The 25,997-nt window shown below is 45.8% G+C and overlaps 1 protein-coding gene across 4 annotated transcripts in view; it reads right to left on the bottom strand.

The window, feature by feature from the left end:
- Window positions 1-25,997, bottom strand: part of LOC111855115 (PDZ domain-containing protein 2) — a 72,843-nt gene that overhangs the window by 45,558 nt on the left and 1,288 nt on the right. The window contains exons 1-2 of one of the 4 annotated variants that reach the window (XM_072706905.1): window positions 24,649-24,799; window positions 8,691-9,493 (exon numbers count right to left, since the gene is read on the bottom strand). In XM_072706905.1, coding sequence (XP_072563006.1) covers window positions 8,691-9,193 — 503 coding nt within the window. In that variant the 5' untranslated portion in view covers window positions 9,194-9,493; window positions 24,649-24,799. Of the gene's footprint in view, window positions 1-8,690; window positions 9,494-9,639; window positions 9,662-16,710; window positions 16,932-24,648; window positions 24,800-25,997 lie in introns of those variants that run through there. The other 3 variants (XM_072706904.1, XM_072706906.1, XM_072706897.1) reach the window with 3 other exon arrangements.

Raw genomic sequence — 25,997 nt, 5'->3', positions numbered from 1 at the left:
ATGCGTAATATATAAAAACAGAGGTTTTATTATGATTCTCAGTAGAAAAGATGTTCACATGGTGTTCAAGTTACAGCTTAAACCAGTTTAAACCTGAATTTTCTCCCTTTCTGCTAGCCTAGCCAATATCCGGAGAACTAGTTAACTATTTAGAAACAAGTTAATCCTTCACTCAGTGGTGATGCCAGCGTTAGCATATTCCACGTGCGTACGATCCACAATTCAGGGCAATGGGGCAAATTGGCGGCAGGTACTTTGGGGGCGGAGCCTCACTCCTAAACAGCTAAATGCCTGCAGGGAACCTGCTGCTGTTCCCTTGAGGAAGACACAGTGAACAGGAGCTGCGGAGCTGTGTAAAGCTGCAAGACCCAGTGCTGGAATTAGCCAGGCTCCCAAAGCTGTAGCCTGTGGAAACGTCTGCTGTCAATCGCCCTGGGTTTAAAGCAGTGATTGACGGCACACAGTAACCCCCCCCCCCCCCCCATTATGTATATAAGGAGACTGTCACAATCTGTCTCTGTCAACCCCGTCCTGTTCCTGTTTGGCCAGCAGATGTCACTGCTAGCCATCCTGTGCCCTTTCATTGGCGTCTATCCCAGCTGTTTCTCGCCACTTGTTATGAGATTATTGTTATGGCCCACACCTGCCCCTCGTGTACGCCTCATTACCAGTGTTTATATGTGTTCATACGTTTTTATATATATCTTGTGTTCCCCAGTCGTGGCATTGTTGCTTGTCGTGAGTCCAAACTCCACATAAGGACCTACACCCCTCTGTAGTTTCCGTAATAAAGTTTTTCCTTTTTCCTGTGTAAATGCTGCCTCTGGGGTTCTGACTCCTCCTCAGCACTAGAGACACAACAGAGACACTATCGGTACCCCAAACGGTGCATCATCACTGATGTTTCCAGATCAGGGAGAGGTGCTCACTGTTACTATGGAAACAACTTATAATTCATATAAAAAACTGAATGATCCAAAGAGATTCAGATTTAATGGGACTAGATTAAAACTCAGTTATGTTGAAATGCACAATCTGCAATCAAAGAAATGGGTGATGGATTCTATAAACCCAACGCCGGGCCTCTAGAACAATTTTCTTTACTCATACAGCGAGGAAAGTCCAGCATTTCCTGAGCAAAAAATGAAAAATCGGTCACAGCACCACTTCCCCTCGGCTCAGTCTGTTTATTTACAGAGCTATTCAGATACAAGGTAATGCTACTGCTGTGCTGTTAAAATAATTTCTTTGTGAACAAAGAAGACCTCAGATTTGTTTGCCTTTATTCTGCTGGAGGTATGCTGTCTCTGTGACCTGTTTATTCAACTGTTAGTGAAATCCCCGATACTCTTTTGTTCAAAGACAATATCATTACTAAGTTGCTGAGCCGCCATAGCATAACCACACAAACGCTTCGCATCGCTGTGGTCCCGGAGCCACTCAGATTGTATATTGGTTTCCATGGGCAACCAGGACACACGCTGGACCAACCAAAGCAGACAACATAGGCACACTGAAAGTCAGACTGAAAGGTAAATATTAACAAGCATTTTCTTAATTAATGACTTGATGCAATTATACCAAGTCAGGGTTCCCTACACAACTAAAAGAAAAAAAACAGACTGTCAGGCTGTCAGACTTCAAAGGGAATCCAAGTAAAACAAATGTGAAAATTTCTCTGACAGAATTACAAATAATGAATGAGAAGCATAGAATGGGTGGTATGCAGCTGAAGAATTTTGCATGTGTGCAGAAGGTCATGGGTTCAACTCCTTTTCTGGCATAGTAATTAGAAAACCAGTTGGCCCTTGAGCAAAACCCAGAACCACAACTGCTCCAGAGATGCACAAGAATTTCCCCCAGGGATCAATGAAGTTGATCTTATCTTTGATGCTGGAAGCTGCCTGATTCTGATTTTTTTGACTATAAGCTTTCCTCATTTGAATGTCATTTTGGACAAAAGCATCCATTAAATAAATAAATGTAACGTATGCATTTTGATGTATGCATGAATCCAGTAAGTCAGCAGTCAAGCTCTTTTTAAAGAAATTATACTGGACTAGAAAATCCTTGGTGGTGTGACATGTGAATGGACTGTGGAATGAGCAGACAGTTATGAAAGGCAGTAGATTCCATTCTGTCCGCACAACGCCTGCTCAGAGGACGCAGTCTATGCTGGCAAAAATTATGGGAAGCTGAGCCGTTAAATTATACATGGAGTGTTGGAAATGGTTAACTCAGATCAGGAAGGAAGGGGCTGTGTAAGGGGGCATTTAAACACCTCGGGTCAGGATGGCAAACCGAAGCACGTGGCACCAGTACTTGGCAGAAAAATCGACAGGCTTTTTGAGGACAGGCTGGTAAGGGAGGGCTCCACCCAACACTGAAATAAACAAAAAAATCAAGAAGCTGATGTGGCCATTTATGGGTTTGTGTTACAGTGTCTGAGCCATAACAGAACATGCAGCTATAAGACTATATGATATAAGACTGATGGAACAAAAGGGGCCAGGGTTCAAGTTTGCATGTTCTCCCTGTGTCATCATGGGGTTTCCTCTGGGTATCCTGGTATCCCCCACATGTGGGAGGGGAGTTACCAAATTGCCCATAGGTGTCCCTCTCTGAGTGAATGGTGTGTGAATGTGCCCTGTGATGGGTTGGCGCCCCATCCTGGGTTGTTCCCTGCCTTGCACCCGTTCTATGTAATAAGGGTCACAGTGAAACCAAGACAGAATCAGAGGAGTTTATTTGATGCCAAGTACTTTGACATACAAGAAATTACTTTGGGTGTCATGCTTGCCAAACTAAGGACAACCAAGACAATATACATAAATAACGCACGTGAAAATGTATTTATTATATTATCTTGATTGCACAACATTCAAAGCAAATTCATTAGCAAACAGTTTATTAAGTGTATAGGACCGTATAAACATTTAAGGTAGACCTACACTTGCTATGCTATTTTCATCATTCATTCTACTCATTTTACACACTAAAGTCAGTCACTTTAAAATCGAGTAGGTTAAATCGCAGATAGTAGCAACACGCTCACAACACAAGGTCTCTGTAAGTGTCGTAAAGCGATGTTTTACTGCCATCTAGTGGAAACGTTTGTAAAAAATTATGTTGAATTACCGCACTAAAGATGACTTCAGAAACAGAAAATCATTTTAGCACTTGCTACCTTTTAAAACAAACTAATTATAGATTGAAAATTTAAACACGTTTTACCACAAAGTAAAAAATGCAGACCTCTAAAAATTTCCGGCTGACGAAACATTTTCTCCAACACCGTTAAATGTACAGTCAAACAGCCGCACCGTACGGTGACACTTTGTGGGCTTTTGTCACCAAATAGAACCTTTTATTATAGTTAGATTACTAGGCGGTGATTCGTAGATTTAAGCGAAAGCCGAGCCGAAAGCCCCCAGTCCGATAAGCCACCCGGATGCCGCAGACCCAGCAGCTGCAGGAGCGCCTAAAACCGGCTGCATAAGAAGCTCCGGAACGACGGGGAGCAGGCGAAGCCCAAATCCGAATAAATCCAACTGCACAGTCCTTCTTTGCACAGTTAGGCACCGAAACGACGGGTTTACAGCGTAAAACAGAGCAATGCGAGACAGATGTGAAACGCAGGGCTGCCAGACGGATACAGTAAGACCCACATGTGCCAGCCGTACTTCAAAGGGCCTCCCTCTGTTGTATGACATCATGTAGAAACTTAAAAAATGATTTTTCAATCTGTAGTAAAATGCATAGCATAGGCAAGCATTTGAATGATATTTAGATTTCTGGTGTTAATTATGAATTTTTTTTTACTTTTTTGACTATTTTGACATGTAAACTGTTACACCACCCCTAAAATTAAATTTCGTACCACTCAAAATGTAATGTTCCATAACGGAGAACAGTTGAATGACATGAATACTTAAAGTGTCCTTTAACATGTTACTCCAGCAAATGCAACACAGAGGACAAAGATTAAACTGTCAAAATATGCTTCCACGTGAGGCTCCTTGGTTTTTTTGCGTTTGTATCACTTTCTGAGCCAGTCCCGGGGTAGGGATGCGCAGACTGCCTACAGAGACACGCCTATGCACCCTGCTATGCCGCCGGGGGCGCTCCCACGCGACTGCAAAATGTGCGCTTTTCACGTACACTGGGCTCAGTTCCAGAAATTCCTGCAGCTGAAAGAATGAAGCCTCTGGAAGCAGGCCTCCATCAAACCTGGGCTGGCTCAAATTTCACTTTTCAACGCTTTATTTGTGTGCATATACTGTACGCACAGACTTTTGCCTTCCCGAATAACGTTAGAAAACTTCGTTAAATCACCGTAATCACTTGTTCATGAACAGATGTTTTGCGCTGCAGAGCTTTAGCCAGCCGACAATAAGGCAGCCAATTCAGGCAGCAGAGTTGAATCCTTGTCCGTCGGCAGGCACGGCTAGGCTCGGTTTGGAGGTTCGGGAGCATATTATGGGGTGTTTTTCCTGGTGGTCCTTCTGGGTGTATTTTTGGGCTGCTTAGTGCTGAGGTAGTGCGGTGTGGTGGTTTTGGGAAAAGGAAGCTTGAGGGGCGGTGGGGTGTCTGGGGGGAGATAACCACCCCATCTGTGCAATGCATGTGTGCTTTCACCACAATACTCAGTGTAAACGCAAACAGCCCGTATGTGTGTGTGTGTGGGGGGGGGGGGGGGGGGGGACATACTGTCATTACCAGTCACCCCATTCAGCAACATAGACAGTTGCCTATGCCTCCACTTCCTGAGGGAGCGCCAACTTAGCAAGCCAATTTCACTTAGTCTCAGATAGGGGGCGCCAGCGGTAACACTCCCTTTGGCCGGTGCTGATTTCAGGGCACTAAAGGCAACTAAACTGTATGGGGCCAAACTGTGGGACCATCACTGTGGGCAGAGGTGGCTTAATGGTTAGGGGAGCATACTTGTAATTGAAAGATTGCTGGTTTGAATCCCCTCTCCAGGTGCTGAATTAGCTGCCCCCTGCTATGTAATGATGTCACATATGGGTTAAATGCATAGGACACATTTCGTTGTTGTGCTGTGGTGTGTCAACAATGATCACCTAATTCTAATCAGCTCTAAATCACAGGAGCAGTGATGAAAAGGTAAGGTTAATGCCCAGATCACATTCAGCAGGCTGCCTCAAACTACAGCCACACAAACCCCTTGTCCCTTTCGCCTTCTCCTCTCTAGGAGCAGTGGAGTTCCAGATGGAGCAGCTGCCCATATCACGATCCACCCCCCCCACGACAAGGATTCCGCATGGCTTTTCTGCTGAGGTCCGCATTTTCCCCTCGCCGTACCCAGGCCAGAAACCATCATCCTCAAATAAGCAGAGCTGATCATAAATTATCATATGCTCAAAGAGTCGCTTTGCTTCATCCTAAGGGCCCTCGACCACACTCCATGTGCGTTTTTATGTCGGAGTGTAACACCCGTGTGGGAACGCTGCACCCCTCATCCACAGGGTGCTCACTTCACTCTCAGGTCTCTGGGAAGCTCCACTTCAGACAGAACTGGCCCAGCTCTGAGGCTGTTGCCAACGCTAACCAAAACCCGCAGTGGCCTGGCTCCGGCCTTACAGTCAGAGCATCAATGGTGCATCAACCACCATTTCTGATCTTCTGCGTCCTCTAAACCCAACTCCAGCGGCGCCTGGGTGCCAAAGTCAGAGGCAAACAGCCAAGGTCTGGCCACATACACGAGAGTCTGTCCAGGCTGCACTGTAAGGCAATTCGCTTTATGGGCCCTTCTGTGAAACTGCTAACAGATCTTTACACAGGGAGGGCAAGTCACTAGATAACAGCAATTCCCTAACTGGGTAAAAAGATCAACGGTCATAAAAACACAAAAAAAAAAAAACGCAATTACAGCCACCGTCCCGTGTATTTAACTTTAACTGTGTATTTAACTGAACTTCAAAAACGCTTTGACCATCCTGGCTGAACCTGAGGGAAGGAGACCAATGACTGAAGCTGATTCGATACCCTGTAGTGGTCTCCTGCTAGCTGTCGATGAAGCCCTCTGTCAGAGGAAATCCCTGCTGTCCATGTGTGGCACAGACAGATGCTGAGTGAAATTTCTGAGGGAAGAAACAGCGTGGAGGGCTGCTCTGAACACGAGGATGTGATAAAAAAAAAAACAACCTTAATGTGTAGCTCAGTGATAATTTAATAATTATACTGTTAATTAAAAGCCCACTAACCAAAGCCTCTTGCCAATTTCTTGTTCAGCTGCATTCTTTCTCCTTCCTATATGCAAATGCAAAATACCTCATGCTGTATACGAAAATATTCTAGATAAGGATAAAATGGATCAAGGACAGGCGCAATCCAGCCAATAAGTTCCCGTTTTTTCAGAAACTGACCCGTCTGTTTGATATGCAGAGGATGAAAGTCATCAGTAGCAGCAGAATGATCTAAGCAGGGCTTTAAGACTTGTGAAGGAAACCAGAAAAAAAACTTAACAGAATAAGTAAACAGGACAAAAAGTCTTCTGCTTTGCAAAAAACTCAACTCAACAATTTTGGTGACCCTCTGCTACCCTGCATGGTGTGTGGGGTGGATTTAAGGCCGGGGCGGGGGGGGGGGGCTTACAGCCCCCTCAGCTTCTTCAGTGTGCCCCCACCCATCCAAAACAATGCGATTCGGCTGGATTGTTAATGTTGCCCCCCCCCCACCCCCCACAGGAATCCCCCCCAGCAGTTAAGTAGCCGGCGGTCTAATCAGGACACCGTGAGCCCAAAGGACCCTGAGGCCAGCCCCCAGCTGTCCATTCTGCAGAGCCCCAGAGGAACCCGTCCACCCCCACATAAATACTCTGTTTGTTCATTCACACGCAAGCTGCAGCGCGGTAATATTAGCACCAATGCTAACCCGGCTCATCGTGACAGCTGTATCACCATCACCAAGCTACTGGGACTGGATTCTGCAAGAAAGGGATCAAGCGACACACCGGAAATGGGCTCATATCTGAGCGAACATCTAAATAACAATGATCGTGCAAACAACTGAAGTAGGCAGTGATAAACACCGGCTTGTAGCGGTTTAGCTTAGGTGAGACTTGCTCTCCTTGAAGATCAGAGAATAGGTCTACAAACACACAACCTTCTGTCCCATGTCAGTTTCCCATTGAGACACCTCATCTAACACAACAAGGCATGAGGACGACCCTCCGGCTCCTAGCGCTTAACGTTTGGGACGGTCCCTAAGAACCCAAGTCCTCAAAAGCACGAGAGGGAGGGGAGTCTAAATTTAAAAGACCACAAAACCATAACCACAGGGGCCTGTTGCATCTCATGTTGCTCCCCGCGGATAGCGGCCACACCCAATGTCAAGTCCAGCCGTATCTCTCCCTAGTGGGGCCGGGGACACCAGAGACACCCCCCCCACCCCCCCAGTGCCGCCATTTCACAGGCAGGCACTGGTCAAATCTGAATACATGCCTTGGGAGTAGACGGGTGATGGTCTCACACACCACGTGGCCCAGGGCTCTGGGAAGCAGCACCACAACAGTTTCCATCAGGAATTCCCAGCATGGGTGGGGCGGTTGGGGAGCGTGGGAAGCATGAACAGGGGCCCCACCCTCCCACGGTGGCACCAAATGACAAACCGGGTGTAAAATCACCCACTGGGGGTATTTAATGCTGGAGTGTGTGCTGACAGCCCGCGATCTCGCCTGAAGCGTAAAACCATTTGGAATTCAACTTAAACTAGGGCAAAGGATGCTGGGAGGGATTAAACAGAAGCCCCTGCTGAGCACATGCAGAGCCAGAGGAGAAGCCATGTGTATGTTAGACTTGTCCCGTCATTCAAAACCTTGCCTTTGTCCTGTTTGACTGTGGCCTGGTCGATGTCCATGTAGGGCCCAAACCAGAGCAGAGATGGAGAAAGAGCTGCAGTACCAAGGAAGGAGCAGTGCTGGGCAGCTGTAAGACAGCCCCCTCCTCCATCCCCACCCCCCCCCCAGAGACTCAGAGGCCTGGCAGCTCGGAGGGGCAGCTGCACTGCCAGGGATTCTACGGTGGGACACGATCCAGACACGGAAAGACCGTCGGAAATCGGTGGAATGCCAGCACCTGCTACAGAGCTACTGCTACGGGAATGCCTCAGACTTTCTGGTCCATCAGCGGCCAGATTCTGTCAGCCGGGAACAGACAGGAAATATGCGGATCCTTCCGAAGCGATGAGGAACCCCGATCTGAGCCGAGGACCAAATACATCAGGCGTGTGTGGCGTTAAGACGGCTGGCTTAGGTTAAACCACCCCAGAGACCACTTAGTGCTTTTCCACTGGTGATGTCCTTAAGAGATCCTTACTATTCAGAAGGGCCAGCAGAGGATTTGTGAGAGACAGGGAAAGAGAGGGAGTAAAGACAGTCAGAGAGGAGGAGAAAAGAGAGACAGAGATGGGGGGAGGGAGAGGGAGAAAAGACAGATGGAGATGGAGAGAAAAGACAGCGGCTGTGATGGAGGGAGAGAGAAATGACAGGTGGCGAGGGAGAGAAGTCAGGCTGAGAAGGATTGAGAGAGACGGACAAAAGATGGAGGAAGAGATGGAGAAAAAACAGGTGGAGAAAGAGAGAAAAAACAGAGGCAGAGAGAAAAGATAAGACAGGAAAAAATGAGAGAGAAGAGAGAAGGGAAATAGTGATAGATAAAGAGTCCTACCTGGCTCCAGTGTCGTCCACCCCCACCATCAGCTGGCCGTTGAGTGACAGCACCTCGTCCCGCAGCCGGATGTCCCCGCAGAGGGCAGCAGGGCTCCTCTTCTTTACCTCCGTCACCCAGATGCAGCCCACCTCCAGTACAGGGCCCTTGTCCCCCTTCCTGCGCCTCCGCCTGCTCCCCTTCTTCCTCCCCTCGGGGTCGCCAAATATAGGGATGTTCCCAAAGCTGAGGCCAAACTCCTCAGCGCCCTCTGGCGGCCGGGTGAGGCAGACAGCGTGCACTTCTACATCTGCCACCTCTGCCGCGTCCGCCGCCCCGGCTGGTGGCCCCTCGCCCTCACACCCACCCTCTGCAAAGTTCAGCTGGATGTAGGCCACCAACTTGTGGACTGCTGCCTGGCACAGGGGCCCCCCATCCCCTGCCCCACCTTCGGGCCCCTGCTCTGCCAGCCAGTGCTCCAGCAGAACAAGGTGGCTCAGGGCATTCTCCTGCGTTATGGGCATCTCCAATGGGCCCGACCGGACCGGCCCCGCATCGTGGGCCGAGGGCCGGAGCTCTGGATGACTAATCCCAGGAATGGCAGGAGGGGTCGCTCTGGTTTGAGGCAGCCTCCATCTTGGGGTGCTAAGATGGTCAAGAAAGTCTAGAGGTCAGGAGAGAGGCCATCATTTCTCCTGCAGGTTTCTCTGGTACAAGCTGGAGCAGATGCGAGTACAACGTCTAGAAGACGAGTAGAACAGACAAACATCTCCAGTCAGGGGAAGGTGCAGGCAGCATGTGAGAGAACGTCCTCAGGTGGACACCTAAGGTGAACACAAAGAGAGTTAAATTAGACTTCAGGTTACATGTCAATGAGGGAAAACACGATGAAAAGCCTGATAACAATAAAATTTACATCATATTAGCAATCGGTACCACGACGAGCCACAAGATCACTAGCTAACCGGACCTCAAGCGAGTCAGCAGCTCGAGTTTCCAGCTCTGCGCTGCGATTTCTTCTTTAACAAAAGACCAAGAAGTACAGCTGCTGTCGATCCAAGACAGATGCGCTGGCACTGCAGATATGCGGAGTGTCTTCCCCTCCTTGTTGCTGCTGCTACGAAGCGAGGGATGCAGACCACGCGTAGGCATTTTTAGGTCCACGGGCAGACATGGACCGCAGCTAAATGAGTGCTTTTCTCTAGAGTAAAATAACCCAGGATTTTCCAGCCCTGCAGATCCTGTTTACTTGCTACTCGAGGCAAAAAGTAACCAGTGCTAAAATGTCCCAATTGGCATCTGACATTTAAACATCATTGATATTACAGCATAACAAGAAAACAGATCAGCAGCTTAAGTTTTTTTTTTTATTTTTATATACAAGTCCCTCTGTATGGGGAAAAACTGCAGCAAAGTGAAAACAAATAAAAATCAATCTCAGTTTCTGACACCACACACCAACCATGTCACAAAGACTGACAAGCCTTAAATGTCGCAGAAAGACATCGATTAACTATGGAAACCCTCGAGAGAACCAGGGCAGGTTTCACATGCTCAGATCTGACAGTCTCTATCTAAATTTAATAAACTGGCAGACCGCAGTGGTGATTGTGCAGATATGCAGGGAACGAGAGAGGCTGTTGTTTTGATCTGCTGTGTGATTTCGCCCGTGTTGCCACAGAGGACATGCCAGTGAAGTGATGTACCTTTAAGTAATACTGTCAAACATGTCATTTAAAAACCCCATGGGCAGAATGAAAGAAGGCAGGTAGAACAGTGCAGAGACACCATCGCCTCGCCTGCACTGCAGGGGCTGGAGCTGCACTTCCTGGCAGTGCACCAACACTGGGTGGAACATCTTTTGTAACCTCACCACTGCAAACAAGTGACTTGCCTCTTCACTGCATAAGATTCCCAATGCACCCCGATTCACTTCACTGCAAACAACAATGACTCGCCTCTTCACTGCATAATAAAAAATATTTGCAAGCAAAATATTTTAAATAAATATTTTAAATTGTCAAAATGAAAATTGCTCCACAAGCGTTGAATTAGTTTGGTAATTCCAAATGTCCTACAGTACACGGGATTTTTGTTCACATGTCGTACACACAGCAAATTTAATGTCTTTGTCCCACACTGCAAAGAACCTCCAACGAACAGATATGATAGGTGTTTTACCTCACTGTCACATGATATTAGTGAGGGGAGGGAAGGCGAGGGGTGGGGGACACAGACTAGGGTTGGGCGATATGATCAAAATGTCATACCATGATATTTTTGGTTATTATCATGATCAATAACATAGATTACGATCTTTTTGCAATGTATGTTGTAATGTTAATAAACCTAGATATAAAATATGATTATGGTTTTAGTTCAAGAATGACTGATTGCTGGTCAGCACAGATCAAGGCAAAAATCGTCCATTTCCGGGGACTAGCCGATCGACTGGTACATCATTACTGCAAAGCACAGTGACTCGCATCTTCACTGCATAAGAACAAAAGAACATAAGAAATTTACAAATGAGAGGAGGCGAATCGACCCATTAAGCTCATTTGGGGAGAACTTAACTAATAGCTCAGAGTTATTAAAATCTTATGTAACTCTGATTTAAAGGAACCCAGGGTTTTAGCTTGCACTACACTAGCAGGAAGACTATTCCATACTCTAAATACATGCTGTGTAAAGAAGTGCTTCCTCAAATTCATTTTAAAATGTTCTCCCGCTAATTTCCACTTATAGCCATGAGTTCTAGTATTTAAACTAATATTGAAGTAGCCATTTGGCATCCAGACCTGTTAGAATCTTATATACCTAGATCATGTCCCCCCTTAATCTTCTTTGCTCGAGGCTAAACAGATTCAGCTCAGCTAACCTCTCCTCATAAGACATTCCTCTAAGATCAGGAATCATTCTTGTAGCCCTATGTTGCACCCTTTCCAAGTCAGCAATGTCCTTTTTAAGGTATGGTGACCAAACCTGCACACAATATTCTAGTTGGGGTCTTACCAAGGAATTATCGTAGCATCACCTCTCTTGACTTAAACTCCACACACCTAGAGATGTAACCCAACATTCTACTGGCCGTTTTTATTGCTTCCCCACACTGGCAAGAGTAGGACATGGAAGCATCAACATACACACCGAGGTCTTTCTCATAATCAGCTACCTTTATTTCAGTGGAACCCATAAGATTACCAGTGCACCTCATTTCACGTCACTGCATCCCTTTGTGACTCACCTCTTCATTGCACAAGATTCCCAATGCACCCTGATTCACTTCACTGCAATACACAATGACTCTCTTAATTGTATTGTACAGAAATTTAAACAGAATAAAACACTGTTGTTCCAATAGACAAAGAAGTATTCATAAATTCCAAGATATTCAATCGAATAAATCTAAGTTAAACACCATTAATTACAATCCCAACTTACAGTAAAGAGGCTGATGGTATGCAAACTCATCTAACAGCTGCCACTCATTCTAAATCAGCATTAGAAATCTACAGTATACACAACGACACCGTTGGTTACCTCAAATCTTCCTCCCTTCTTTCCTAAAACCCACACAGTGATAATGGGTCAACAAGCTTTTAGACACTGTTGCACTCCAGCAGGACACAGCCTGAGTGCTCTAAACAGCTGACATGTCCCCGCCTTTGTCCCACCAGAAGGGGCTGAGGAGGCGGGACTGGCTCACAATGGTTCAGCGTGGATTCACACACGCATAAACACAGTTCATATATTCCTATCATTGTGGAAGGACTCTTTATTCATTTCTATCGGAATAACCCTAATCCTAACTATGATAACCCTAACTCTTACTCAGCCCTAACCTTAACCATAAGTATCCAAACAAAATACAAGACTAGAGGCCCATGAAAGCACGCCTGTGAAAGCACGTCACCCTGTAAGGACGCCTGTGAAAGCACATCACACTGTAAGCACGCCTGTGAATGCAGGTCCCATTGCAAGCATGGCTGTGATAGTATGTCACACTGTAAGCACACCTATGATAGCACGTCACATTGTAAGCATACCTGTGAAAGCACCCTGCATTGTAAGCATACCTGTGAAAGCACCCTGCATTGTAAGCATACCTGTGAAAGCACATCAGGTTCTGGTCTTCGATCTGGCCCAAATCAAGTCCCCAACAAGATAGAATACAGGGCAAGAGCACCACGGTTTCAAAAACTACAGAAAAACCAGTTTAGAAGTCATAAGTCTCAGATCTTGGTTACCATGCATTAGTCATTTTATTATAAGAAATAAACCTGAAGCAAGGTTAAATGCCTCAAAAACCACATAAATACTGTCATCAATTTGAATGTACATTGGAAAACAGCCGGTTACCAACTGGATATGAATTTGCATCAAAGATCATAGACAGTTGTAGTCAGACTTGAAGGGAAGCCAATTTATTGGGGAAGAATCATGTTATTTTAATTATATCAATGTTTTCCACCTGGAACCACATGAAAATGCTGGCAAACTGCTGCCACATTACAAGAGAAACAGCAGAAAGAGAGAACACAGAGATTCACATGTCCAGCATCAAGAAAACAAAAGTAAGCACCGTCAAAATGGATTTTCCAGATTACAGACATGCCTGCCTTACCAAGTTCAGGGCACCAAGAAAGCCATTAAGGAATTTTACTATGAAATGAAGGCTACTGACTTAACTTGAATTAATCATAAACACCAGACAACACACAAATATACTTTCTGCAACTAATTATGCAACTAAACCACACAAGAGTCAGGTTCATTTCAGGTTCATGTATTCTGACTTCAAAGAATTCAGAATTCAAAGAAATAATATGCATGACATGATGTAGAAGATGTGATTAGTGTCCATCCCACTTATCAAATGCTGCATCACAATGGGCCTGGAGCCCATTCCAGGAAGCAGAGGACAGGAGACACTCAGGGCAGCAGACACTCAGGGCAGCAGACACTCAGGGCAGCAGACACTCAGGGCAGCAGACACTCAGGGCAGCAGACACTCAGGGCAGCAGACACTCAGGACTGGATGCCTCTTAATCACTCTTAATAAATATATATATATATATATATATATATATATATATATATATATATATATATATATATTCACACACACACACACTTACTAAGACAGAACTTTTTGGGTATTAACCAAGACTGGGTTGATAAACTTATACTGTACAGTAGCTGACTTCTTTCCTCTGCAAATTCAATTGAATTCTGGCTTCTATAGTATTGTAGGCCTACAAATTGAAATACAAAATAATTATATGGGATATTTCATTACCTAAGACACTGTTAAAGAGTCAAAAGACAGACCAAAAGCTATTGCATTTGTTATAACACACAAGTCAGATTGGGGGAATGCATTATTTTCATGGATGTCCATTATCTCAAAAACGAGAAGCAATTCAGCAAAAAGTAATGTGATTTTTGAATTTTGCATCCTCAAAATACCCTGAATCCATTCAAAAAACCTTGGCACCTGTGTTATAAATAAGACCAATATCCTTGCGTAAACACCAAAGTTTCATATTGATTCTGTTTAACTCCTTATCGGTACCCAGAGATAAACAATTTACTTGCCGCATAAAATTCCTGATAACGTGGTCAGAAACCCATGTCTTTGAGATCCCCCCCCCCCGCCCCGAATGATATACTATTATTAAACCGCCATCCAGCCCCACTCAATACAAACTATCTGAGCGAATTCCCCGAATTGTTGTAAGGTAGCGCAAGAGGTGGAACGTGTGAACTCCAGAGAACAGGCCTGCATGCAGACGCCAACAGATCAGTCTGGACTGCAGCAGTCCCCCGGTAAATCCAGACAGGCAGTCAAGGCAAACAGAAGCCTCCCAGATCCAAAGGGCTCTACTGGATAAAACTAATGTATTATTCACTAATCTTCATTGACACCACCTAAAACACAGAGCCCAGCCTTCTAAGAGAGGATGGCTTTGGGTCCCACATCACCTATCTCACATTCAGTGCATGTATTTCATAGCTACCGCTTTTCATAACTCAAGTCCAGGACTCCTGATTAAAATTCCAATTTTATTTAGCCTAAACGCTAATGACTTCAGTGGCTCAACAATAAATGACATCCAACTTCAGAGCACTCATGCTAACGCTAATGCTAGCGCTCTGTCCTGGGGATAAAGAGGTGAGAGGCATCAAAGTCAATATTAAGAGACCCTATAGGCTCAGACAGGACTGAACACGCTTGTACTGCCCAGGCTAAACACCTTCTGCTCCATACACATAGATAACGGGACCTAATTTAAGTGCCCCTCATCTCAACCATGGACAAGATGGTTAGAGAAACAATAAGCACCTTAGCTTCCTGACGTCCAAATATGGTAAAAAATAACATTGTTTTCATAGCAGTATGCAATAACAAGGCAGCATTAGTGACTTGTGACCTGAACCATCTGCTGAAAAGGTCTCAGCCATAGATCTGTGTGAATGACTAGAACAGATCCTGACACAATACCGGCTCTTTTATGCATAACAATTGTTAAAAGATATTTCTGCAGCAGAATGTCAAGCTAATTTATATACAATCTACAAATTAGCACAAGGACCTCTATCCAGATAATGACATTGAGCTGGCAGTGATCCAGAAGCAGCTTCAGAAAACTTACTTGCTATTCTCCTCCCTTTGTCAGCTTAATGTCAGTCGTGCATCACACAAAAACCATTTTCTATTGTTAAAAAGTGAATGTCTCCATTGAGTTTGCATTCATGTTGTGATTACCTACAACACTGATTTTGCATCGTTCAAGTGAAACCAAACTCTTTTTTCTCATTTCTAAGAAATGTAAAACATAAAGAGAGCACAGCACATTTTTTTGTTTCAGTCTTTTCTCAATTGATGGTTGTGCTTCTGTAATTAAAAAAAAAAATCTTTTTGCAAACTGTACCCTGGACCTTCTCTGTTTCTCATTAATGAAGGGCTTCTTCCTTGCTTTATGGGACTTCACTCCTGCTTCTAGGAGCCTGATACGAACTGTCCTAGCAGTGGACTTCATACCTGCACTTAATGTTTCTCATTCCTATTGAAGGTCACTTGATGTCATCCTCTGATTCCATAGAAACTGTAGGATAAGATGACAGCCATCTCTGCCATTAGAAAGTGGCTTCTGCCCTCTGCCTGGCTGGTTTTTGGTTATTGCCAGTGTCTCCTGCTTCACCTTGTTCTTATGTACTGCTGTCTTAGAAACTTTAAGCCTGGAAGCAGCCTGCCTCGCAGTATAGCCTTCCTCCAGCAGAACCAGGATTAAACCAGGATTTAAAAATGCAGATTAGTTGAAAAATATAGAGTGGTCTCTTAATATTTCCCATGGCTGTACCTTGCGGCAGCCTGTTATCTAACCCTACAGGTAGTTGGTTTGAGTCCCAGCAAATGTGGTGCTGTGGTGTCTAAGTGCAAGAGGGAGTTTGGCTAAAAGACTCCAGCTAAACAGTGCAGAGAGTGTGAGGCGACAGAGAAGGTGCGACTAACATCCTGTCACGCATCAAGCTTGTTTAGCTCTCCTGTTTATAATCAGGCTTATGACGGAATTGCAGGATAAAAGGTCAACAGAATTTGCACATAATCACATTCATCCACCACTTATCTGATGCAGGGTCGCGGTTGGAGGTGGAGCCTGGAGTCATTTTCAGGCAGCATAAAACAGGCAAACACCAGATACACACTGAGCATGTGCAGGACTCAAGCCTACAGCCCCATGTGACTCAGCAGGCTAGGAGCACCCCGCCCCCCCCCCGGGACACAGGCCAACCATATGCCGAGAAACCCAACCTTGCTCACACCCAATTTGTGTATCTCATGGAGAGTGAGATGGGACAGGCGAAAAGACAATCCCCCCCCCCCGGGGGGGTGAATGAAACATCACTATTCCAAATGCATACTTTTAAGATTACTTCAGTTCTCCTCTGTTAACATTTTAAAAGGTAAAATGGATATTTAGTCTGCTCCTTAAGGACACGCGGTGCAGCAGCGTTCCTGACCGTGTAAACACACCAGCTGAGGGCCTCTCAGGACGGCAGTCCGACTGCGGCGGCTGCGGGGACCAGGTGTCCGGGGGCTCGGCTGGAAAACACAAATCTGCAGACGTGGACCAGATCCAGCGTTCAGCTTCAGCCCTGTACACAAAAAGCCTTCTAAAAAGAAGGGAAAGCGAGAGGGTAGGAAGGCAACCAGATCCCACCTGGGAATTCCTCTTATCTGACACTGTGAGCCATTTGCACTATTAATCTTAAAGAAAAGATGTGAAATATGGAGCTTAAAAGCAGCTTCCAGACGTGGCCAGGAGAAGCGCCGCTCCTTCACACAGGGGCTGCTCTTTTCTTGGGCTTTGCAGCCACTTATTACAGGGCAGAGTTTGCATCCTGCATTCCTGCGGTTACTGGAGCGAACAGCACGTGTCACTCCGCCATGAACGATGACATCACCTCCTTCGCGAGGAGGCGGCCGAGCCCCCTTCTGCATTTGTGCTTGACATTCAAGTGATATTACAACAGGAATTTAAGTGAATGCGCCTACGACCGGCAGCCAGTTTTGATCCCAGTGTTTTCAGTCTATTCTATCAAAGCGCAAGTTTAACGGCAAATGGCTATTAGATGCCTTTCTAGCTTAGAAAAGCTGCCGTTTCTGCTACACACTTTAGGTGACAGTGCAAGCCCCCTCTTAGCACACTGAACGCTGTCCGGGGAGCACCCTCACAGCACACTGAACGCTGTCCGGGGAGCACCCTCACAGCACCCTCACAGCACACGGGACGCTGTCCGGGGAGCACCCTCACAGCACCCTCACAGCACACTGAACGCTGTCCGGGGAGCACCCTCACAGCACCCTCACAGCACACTGAACGCTGTCCGGGGAGCACCCTCACAGCACACTGAACGCTGTCCGGGGAGCACCCTCACAGCACACTGAACGCTGTCCGGGGAGCACCCTCACAGCACACTGAACGCTGTCCGGGGAGCACCCTCACAGCACCCTCACAGCTCACTGAACGCTGTCCGGGGAGCACCCTCACAGCACACTGAACGCTGTCCGGGGAGCACCCTCACAGCACACTGAACGCTGTCCGGGGAGCACCCTCACAGCACACTGAACGCTGTCCGGGGAGCACCCTCACAGCACACTGAACGCTGTCCGGGGAGCCCCCTCTTAGCACACTGAACGCTGTCCGGGGAGCACCCTCACAGCACACTGAACGCTGTCCGGGGAGCACCCTCACAGCACACTGAACGCTGTCCGGGGAGCACCCTCACAGCACCCTCACAGCACACTGAACGCTGTCCGGGGAGCACCCTCACAGCACACTGAACGCTGTCCGGGGAGCACCCTCACAGCACACTGAACGCTGTCCGGGGAGCACCCTCACAGCACACTGAACGCTGTCCGGGGAGCACCCTCACAGCACACTGAACGCTGTCCGGGGAGCACCCTCACAGCACACTGAACGCTGTCCGGGGAGCCCCCTCTTAGCACACTGAACGCTGTCCGGGGAGCACCCTCACAGCACACTGAACGCTGTCCGGGGAGCACCCTCACAGCACACTGAACGCTGTCCGGGGAGCACCCTCACAGCACACTGAACGCTGTCCGGGGAGCACCCTCACAGCACCCTCACAGCACACTGAACGCTGTCCGGGGAGCACCCTCACAGCACACTGAACGCTGTCCGGGGAGCACCCTCACAGCACACTGAACGCTGTCCGGGGAGCACCCTCACAGCACACTGAACGCTGTCCGGGGAGCACCCTCACAGCACACTGAACCCTGTCCGGGGAGCACCCTCACAGCACCCTCACAGCACCCTCACAGCACACGGGACGAAAATGACAAAACCTCCTGCACTTTAGGCGCTTAAGGCCTTGGAAAGTTTTTTTTTTTTTTTTTATTTTATTTATTTCTTACCTCGGGCCATTTTGATCCTTTTAATGGCCCGGCTCAATTTATAGAAGGTCACCTTATAATAGTTTTCATAAATAATGAGATTCAGAACATAGCTTGGCAGTTTAATCGCTCATGGGAGTTTTACACAAAAATGTTCTGAGGGAATGAAAAATGATTGGTTATCTTTCTGAACCAATCAGATTGTAGAGGAGGTGGGTCCAAGAACCTAGAGGAGGTGGGACCAACCAATCAAATGTCTTAGTCCCGCCTCCTCTACTTGTACATGATATATATTTTGGCAGGTTTACCCGTTGGCGGAATGTCAATCTCAGGATCGACTTCAAAAAGACTCATTACACAACTGAAAGACTCAAAGCTGGTCTTGGTCCCGATTATCCCATTAATCCGAGTTCCTTATTCCCCAAGATCCAAGAGGATTGTGTCTCTTATAAGAGGCCGCCTACCTGCCACCTCCCGCAGATTCAAAATGCCAGGAAGAGCTTCCAGGTTCACCGGAGCCGTGGCGACAAAAGTGTAAACACGCCTGAAGCTAAGGCAATGGCCTCCTCTCCGGAGTAACATACAGCAGCAAGAAAAAGCATGTGAACACTTTTGAATTATCCACATTTATGTATGAATTTGTCTTAAAACATGGTCTGATGTTCATCTAAGTTACAAAAATTAACAAACACAATCTGTATTGACTAGTAACACACATTATTGCATTTTCATATTCATCAGTGTTTCCCAATCTGGTCGTCGGGGACCCAGGGCTGGTCCATGTTTTTGCTCCCTCTAAGCTTCCTGCTAGACAGTCCACCGGGAGCTGGGAGGAAGCAAAAACATGGACTGTCAGTAGGTCCTTGAGCACCAGATTGGGAAACACTGTTATACATATAGAATTGATCATTCAGACATTCACAGTATAGATTGGAAAAAGTATGTGAACCCTCAGGCTAATGAGTTCAACAAACGCTATTCGGAGTCAGGATTCCAAATTAACCTGGAGTCCAATTAATGAGATGAAACTGGGGAATGTGGGCAAACTGAACGGCTTTGCCTGTTTTTTCTCACCGCTGTGGTTTGTTATGATTTCAGCCATAAACCCAGCCAGCTGACGGCCGTGTGTTTTATAACTGTTCGCACTTCGCCCCAGACCTCACGCATTCCTCGGAGGTCACACACGGTTGCAAAGTCTCAGACAAGCAATACACACACGGCCACGCTAAAGGCTTCGGCCCCTTACTGAACCGAGACAGTTCATCTTCGCCCAGAGTACCTCGGCTCTGCACACGCCCTGTTTATAATCACTCCCCCTCCTACAGCCAATAAGAAATCCGGGAATGAATCTCCCCTCTTTTGACAGCTCGGTGGTAAAGATCTCTCACTAATTAATGATGTTGGTGTTTTTTCCCTCATTTTCATGGCTGATCCCCTTGCAGCTATGCTACATACTGCCTGTAACTCTGCCCCGAGATTCCGGCCAAGTTCCTCAGATTAATTACGGGTCTTGCTGCAAGATACGCTGGCAAACTCTTGCTTCATATGTCTTCCTTTGCCCCGAGTTGTTGCTTTCTGACAGCATATCAGAAACAGCCCACACCCTAACAAGGCTCCAAGCTACTGTTTTCTGTAACATAATAAAAACATGAAAGCACAGTGTGTTTCATAGTAAGTTACGCACTGTCACACAGCAGACCGCAACACCTACAAGCACGGCAAGACAAACAGCAAATACTGTACATGCAGCTGAGTCAGCAGTTAAGTTCCTTGTCACCGTGGGCTGGGGGAGAGAAGCCTTCCCGTCCCTAACTGGCATTATTAAATCTATAATTACTTCACACACAGTCTAGCTGGAAACTTCTGCAAACATCTGGCTGCTGTAAACAAACAGAGAACAAGTCTAATTTTGCCAGTCAGAAGGAATGCTCCACACTCCAGACTTTTAAAGATGTACAGACTCAATTGTCAGCATGTCCCAAAGTTGGGGGTTGGGGGGCGCTGTTGGGTCTCACCCCACAGCCATGACCAACCAGAAAGAGGGAAAATGGCACCATCAAAGGTTCTGTCTGCTGCTGGTTTGGCCACAGCCGCAGCTCTCTGGTTCCTGTGCCGGGAATCATTTTAACAGAGCAGGTATGGCGTTCAAGCTCCTACCTAAGATCGATTTATAAAACCGCTCACCCATCTTCCCTGACAGCTCTGGCACGACCGCCTCACACCCGATGCCGACTTTCCGCAATCAGGCGAGCCAGAACCAGGCTGGCGTTCTGTCCCAAAAGGGGCCCGGTTCTCAGTATTCCCGGTTCTCAGCATCTCCTCCCCCACCACCAGTGGAACGGGACAGTCTGCTGTGAGTTCTCATTTATCATTCACAATTTATCCTGCCCAACCACAAGAAAAAAAAAAAAACCTGCATAATTCGACACCTTATTTCCAAAGCCAGCTGGAATGGCTTTGGGTTCCCGCCAATGGGGCACGGTGGGTAAAGTATGCTCAAGAAAAATGTATAACCCAGCAACTGGGGCTTGGCAAGCTGGATCAAAGACTCAGATTAAAGAGGCAGGGGGCCATTTGTTGACTGTCATTCAAAAGACAGTTCCTAAATGGTTAACCAACGAAAAGGATGGTATTCTTGTTTACATAAAGGTCCCTCAATAAACTCAATTACACCTTCTACCGTATACCGTACACTCACAACACTCCTTCAGACCCCCCACAACCTTCTTCTAGACTGTCCTGTAAATATAATGTTAAAGGGGAGCAGACAGGAATCAAAATCACTGGACAGCTGCAGACTAAGCCATCCAATCACAGGAGAGCCTCACATTCGGACGGCACCATTCTGGGTAAAACATAAATCTTTTTTTTTCCCACTCAGAATTGAGATAGTGATTTTCTCTCGCAATTCTTGAGCAATAAATTTCTCTGTTAGGCCTATTATGATTATTATTATTGTTCTTGTTATTTTAACATAAAATTAAACCTCATCTTCTCTTAATTACAACAACTTCAAACAAACGTTTTTACTATGGATTCATTGTGTCGCTCCTTTCTTGGTATGATAATGTTATTCCTCAAGCTGAGGTTGGAAAAATTTCTTTCCTCTTCCCAGCCACCACCAGGAGGGGTGTTCTTGCGTCTACACCATTTTCTCCTTGTTTTCAAAGCTTTTTCTTTCACCTTTTCGCCATCAGACTTGTTTTCACATCTGCCCCCACTTCCTGTGTACAGTTAGCCCCGTGGTGTAAAGCGGTAGAATCACAATTTTAAAATGATTAATCTTTCAGTCCCAGTTGATATGCCGACTTAACTGCCTCTGTTAGATTCCCTAAATCGCACTGCTCCGAGCAGACGGGAATCGCTATGTTCAGTGTGTGAGCGCCATCACTGATCTCCTTCCTCTTGACTGCAATCCCATCTACCTGCCCAACTCGCACTGTATAGAAATTTAATTTACTATATTTATTTAACCTCTATACATTACACTACATTCCACTATATTTACTGCATTCATTTACTCCTTAATGCAGCTGTTCTTATTGTCTACATGCACACTTCACTGTGCATACAAACCCCTGTGACCAGCCCCCCTGTTTCACACTTCCATGTGTTTTGCACCCACCTCCCCCCCCCACACACACACACACACACAAACACACACACACACACACACATGCACACACACTTGCTGTTTGCATGTTTCACCGGGGTCCTGGGGGGAAATTATTTTGTGCCATTGTATACCTGTCTATGGATGGTAGGACAATTTGACTTGATTTGGCTAGACAGGCCTATTGTTTAATCATGACAGTGTACAGGTCGCAGGTTTCTAACAGAACACGGTTTCAAACCCTGAAGACATGAAGTCTTTATAAGGACTCTTATGTACGTGATATACCCTAAGGACGAGATTAACCACAGATACCTTCCTCCCACGACATGTTCAATTTCCCCAGAATTTTTTCTACTTGCACAGCTACTGCAGTTCAAGGCTGTACCTGCATCTCGCAAAGGTGAGACCATTTCTGCCCTCATGATCATCTTATGGGGAATTTCCTGGAGGCACTGCTATGCGCACAAACTAATACCACAGAAGTTTCCGGAAGAATCCTGCTATTTGGCCTCTACCAACAGAGACAAAATGGATGTTTTGTAACAGCACTTTCTCAGCTGTTTGTGTAGCTAAATGGAGCAATAATCAGTTCCTTCTACGTTACTCCTCTCTTATATTCACCATAACGACCAAAATATTTGCCTTTAACACATGAATCCCAAAGTATCACTCCTTTCTAGTTTAAGCAACAAACCCACTGAATGGCTGGGGCGAGTAATTACCACTGAGCTGTTCTGACACGACCTCCTGTTAAAATGATTATTACCAAAGCTCACGGAGGCTTCTCCAACAAATAGGCCTTACACTGAAATCTGAAAACTAAATGAAAGTCGCGCTAACGATCTCCACGGTGTCTCCGATTCCACGGCGCTTGTCAGAACCTGCCGCGTGACTCTCCCGGGGAGGGTGTTCCCCGGATGTCGCACCCTGGCTATTGCTGCGAAAACGCAGCGGCTCTTTCGGCGCCGTCCGAGCCGTGCAAATTACGAGCGAAGCCCCCCAGATGGGGAGGGACTCGTACAGGTACACCTCAGGGGGCTGTTTTTAATTAGCAGCTTTTCACATCCAGCCCAACAGCACAACCATCTCTAATGCCAACTTCCATTTGTTCAATAAATAATGGAAAACTGAAGAGCCATTACTCATTATGCAAACGGATGAAATTAATTATCTCAAGACTAATTAATGCCAAACAACATGTGCAAAATTTAGCACATTTAATTTTGGTTTATACATCAAGTAAAGGTAATTAGGCATTCATGTATATGTAAATAAGCCATTTAGGCTGTAACATACAGCACTGTGGAAATACTGCACAGTAGCCGTACAAACAGTTATTCAATTTTTACCTTTTGTTTTGAGTAAAATTATATCACTTGTACACACAGTACAGCTTCAATAATGTTCTAATATTGAGCTTCTTCAAGATCTCTCAGCTGGGAGACATGAACAGACAACAACCTGACAGCGCAAAGCAAAGAGCCACCACACAAACACTTCTACATTTCAACTTTAAATGTGGTGCAGCAACTTCCGGAACTCTGCGTGGATCAGCATGCAGAGTAAAGGTATATACATTACCAGTCAAAAGTTTTTGCACACACTGAGATTTTCTACACTTGCATGTCATTCACTTAACATTTAATAAAAATACACCCAGTATTCACTGCTAACAAATAAATTTACAGTATGTTCACCATTTGTGGACCTTTATTAGCAAGAAAATGTCATACCTTTGATTCATCAATGTAACATCCTCTAGCAGTTATAACAGCAGAGCTAACTCGAATAATTCTTTCTACAAGGGATACTACTCTGTTTCATGGGATGAATCGGTTAAGTAGCACATTTAAAGTTAAAGGACAGCCTAGAATTTAACTGCCATCACCACACAACCAGTTAATAGGATGTCAGACACGCTCTGTTACATACTCCTTCCATGTTATAAAGAAAACTTGTTTTATTTGACTTATATTTTCATTTATAGTTGTTCACTCAACTTTTCAATGCTTAACAAGAATAAAAAAATCGGCAGTTTATGAAATAAAATGAGAAGTATTAAAAACCTGTGGTATGCAAAAAAACTTTTGACTGGTAGTAAAGTTACCTCTGTGGACAAGCGCAGGTGCTTAAACTAACATCTCACAAAGAACATACAGTCCCAGCTACAAGAAGGCATAGAGAAATCCTCCAGTTCCCGGTAAGACAGCAAAACCGCTGGCAAACAGGTAAATCGAAGCAATTTTGTCAAGGAATAACCTTTTCTGTAGTCTCTATTTTAATTATACTGTCGCTTCATCAACACAACCTACCCTGTTTTAAAACGACACACAGAAAGTCCAGATTCTCATACATACTTAAGCAACAAACCTGCCACCTTGCCAGCTGTCCTGTCATTTTCTATAAACCGTAAATGAACTGAATATGCATGTGTCTACCTGCAGTTGGCATCAAGGTGTCCCGCACACCCCTCCTATGCCATTTACACGCTGCAGCTTTCAGTGCACAGGGCAGGAGAGCTAGCGCCACGCCAGTGAAGAAGGCAATCGCAACCTGCGGGACGCCATACCACCCACCAACCCGAACCTTTCATCCGACAGCGGATCGAGGGTAATTATGCACCGAGGTCACATGACTCCCAGCCTCCGAGTCTCGGTCCGCCGCGTAACCACAGCGCGCTCTAATAAAACTGCTTTGAACTGAGAGCGGGCACCCAATGAACACACTGTCGCAGTCTCCGCTGTCACCAGTTACTGGACGTATAGCCCACCGCGACACAAAACTATTTAATTTAGGTGACAAGCACCAAAAATGTCCCGTGCAGTGTAGCCTGTATAAAACAGGCACATGACGATAAATCAGCACCAGGTAGGACTGCAGACATCCGTAACCTTATTAAAATTAATAATTTAGGCTATTATTCTGCTTGCCGAGCTGCTTATAGCATTAAAACGCCATATAAAATAAAATGCCATATATTCTTTAAAGCTATTTTGATAGTTCAACACCTTTGTCTCCAGTTCCATATAAGATAACCTTGTGTGTTTTAGTTTAATTTCATTATTTAAGCAGTTAAGAGCCGCAGGGAGTGCCTTAAACCCGGACTTGCCTCCGGGCTTGCGGAGCCCCGCGGGGTGGAGGCTGTCTTCACGCTGGCGCCTGCTGCTCCAGCTACTCACCCGGCTTGGAATAAAGTTACAAATGCTAGTTTATCTTCTCCTGCGATTTTTAACTTAATCTCAGTCGGGAAGACATATGCATATTGTCTGTACGAGCTAAACATTTGGAGAGGATTTGCTCGGAGCAATCTGTCACGCCGACTGAAAGGCCTTATTGTATATCATAATATTTATAAAGCCATGCCATTGAAAGAAAATGTTTTGTTCTTTTCATAAAATATGCGTTATAGTAATTCTGTATACATAATTTTTGACGTAATGTATTCCATATGTCTCGCTTCTACAAGCAGAATTTCTTCACTTTATTAAAAGGTTTTTTTTAAATTAAGCTTCGCTCTTTCATCTGGTTATGAAAGGGGTTAATATGTTTTATAATAACCCTCATTGTGTAACAGCTATTCCGCCCAGGGAAACCCGATGCCTGGATTTGCCAGAAGCTCCGCTAGGAGAGTTGGTTAGGGAGGAAAACGAGAGGGAAAGAAAGCCACAATTAAACCATCTGATCGTGCATAAAAACCTGGAAGCAAATCAGCACCTCCCGGTCATTAATGAAGCCGATTCCGCAAATATACCGCCAGAGGAAAAGCAGAACGCAAACCAGGCGTTTC

Source organism: Paramormyrops kingsleyae, chromosome 2 (assembly GCF_048594095.1).
Source record: "Paramormyrops kingsleyae isolate MSU_618 chromosome 2, PKINGS_0.4, whole genome shotgun sequence".
NCBI classification, from domain to species: domain Eukaryota; kingdom Metazoa; phylum Chordata; class Actinopteri; order Osteoglossiformes; family Mormyridae; genus Paramormyrops; species Paramormyrops kingsleyae.
The sequence above is the reverse complement of the archived record's forward strand: the minus strand, read 5'-3'. Positions and strand labels throughout refer to the sequence as shown.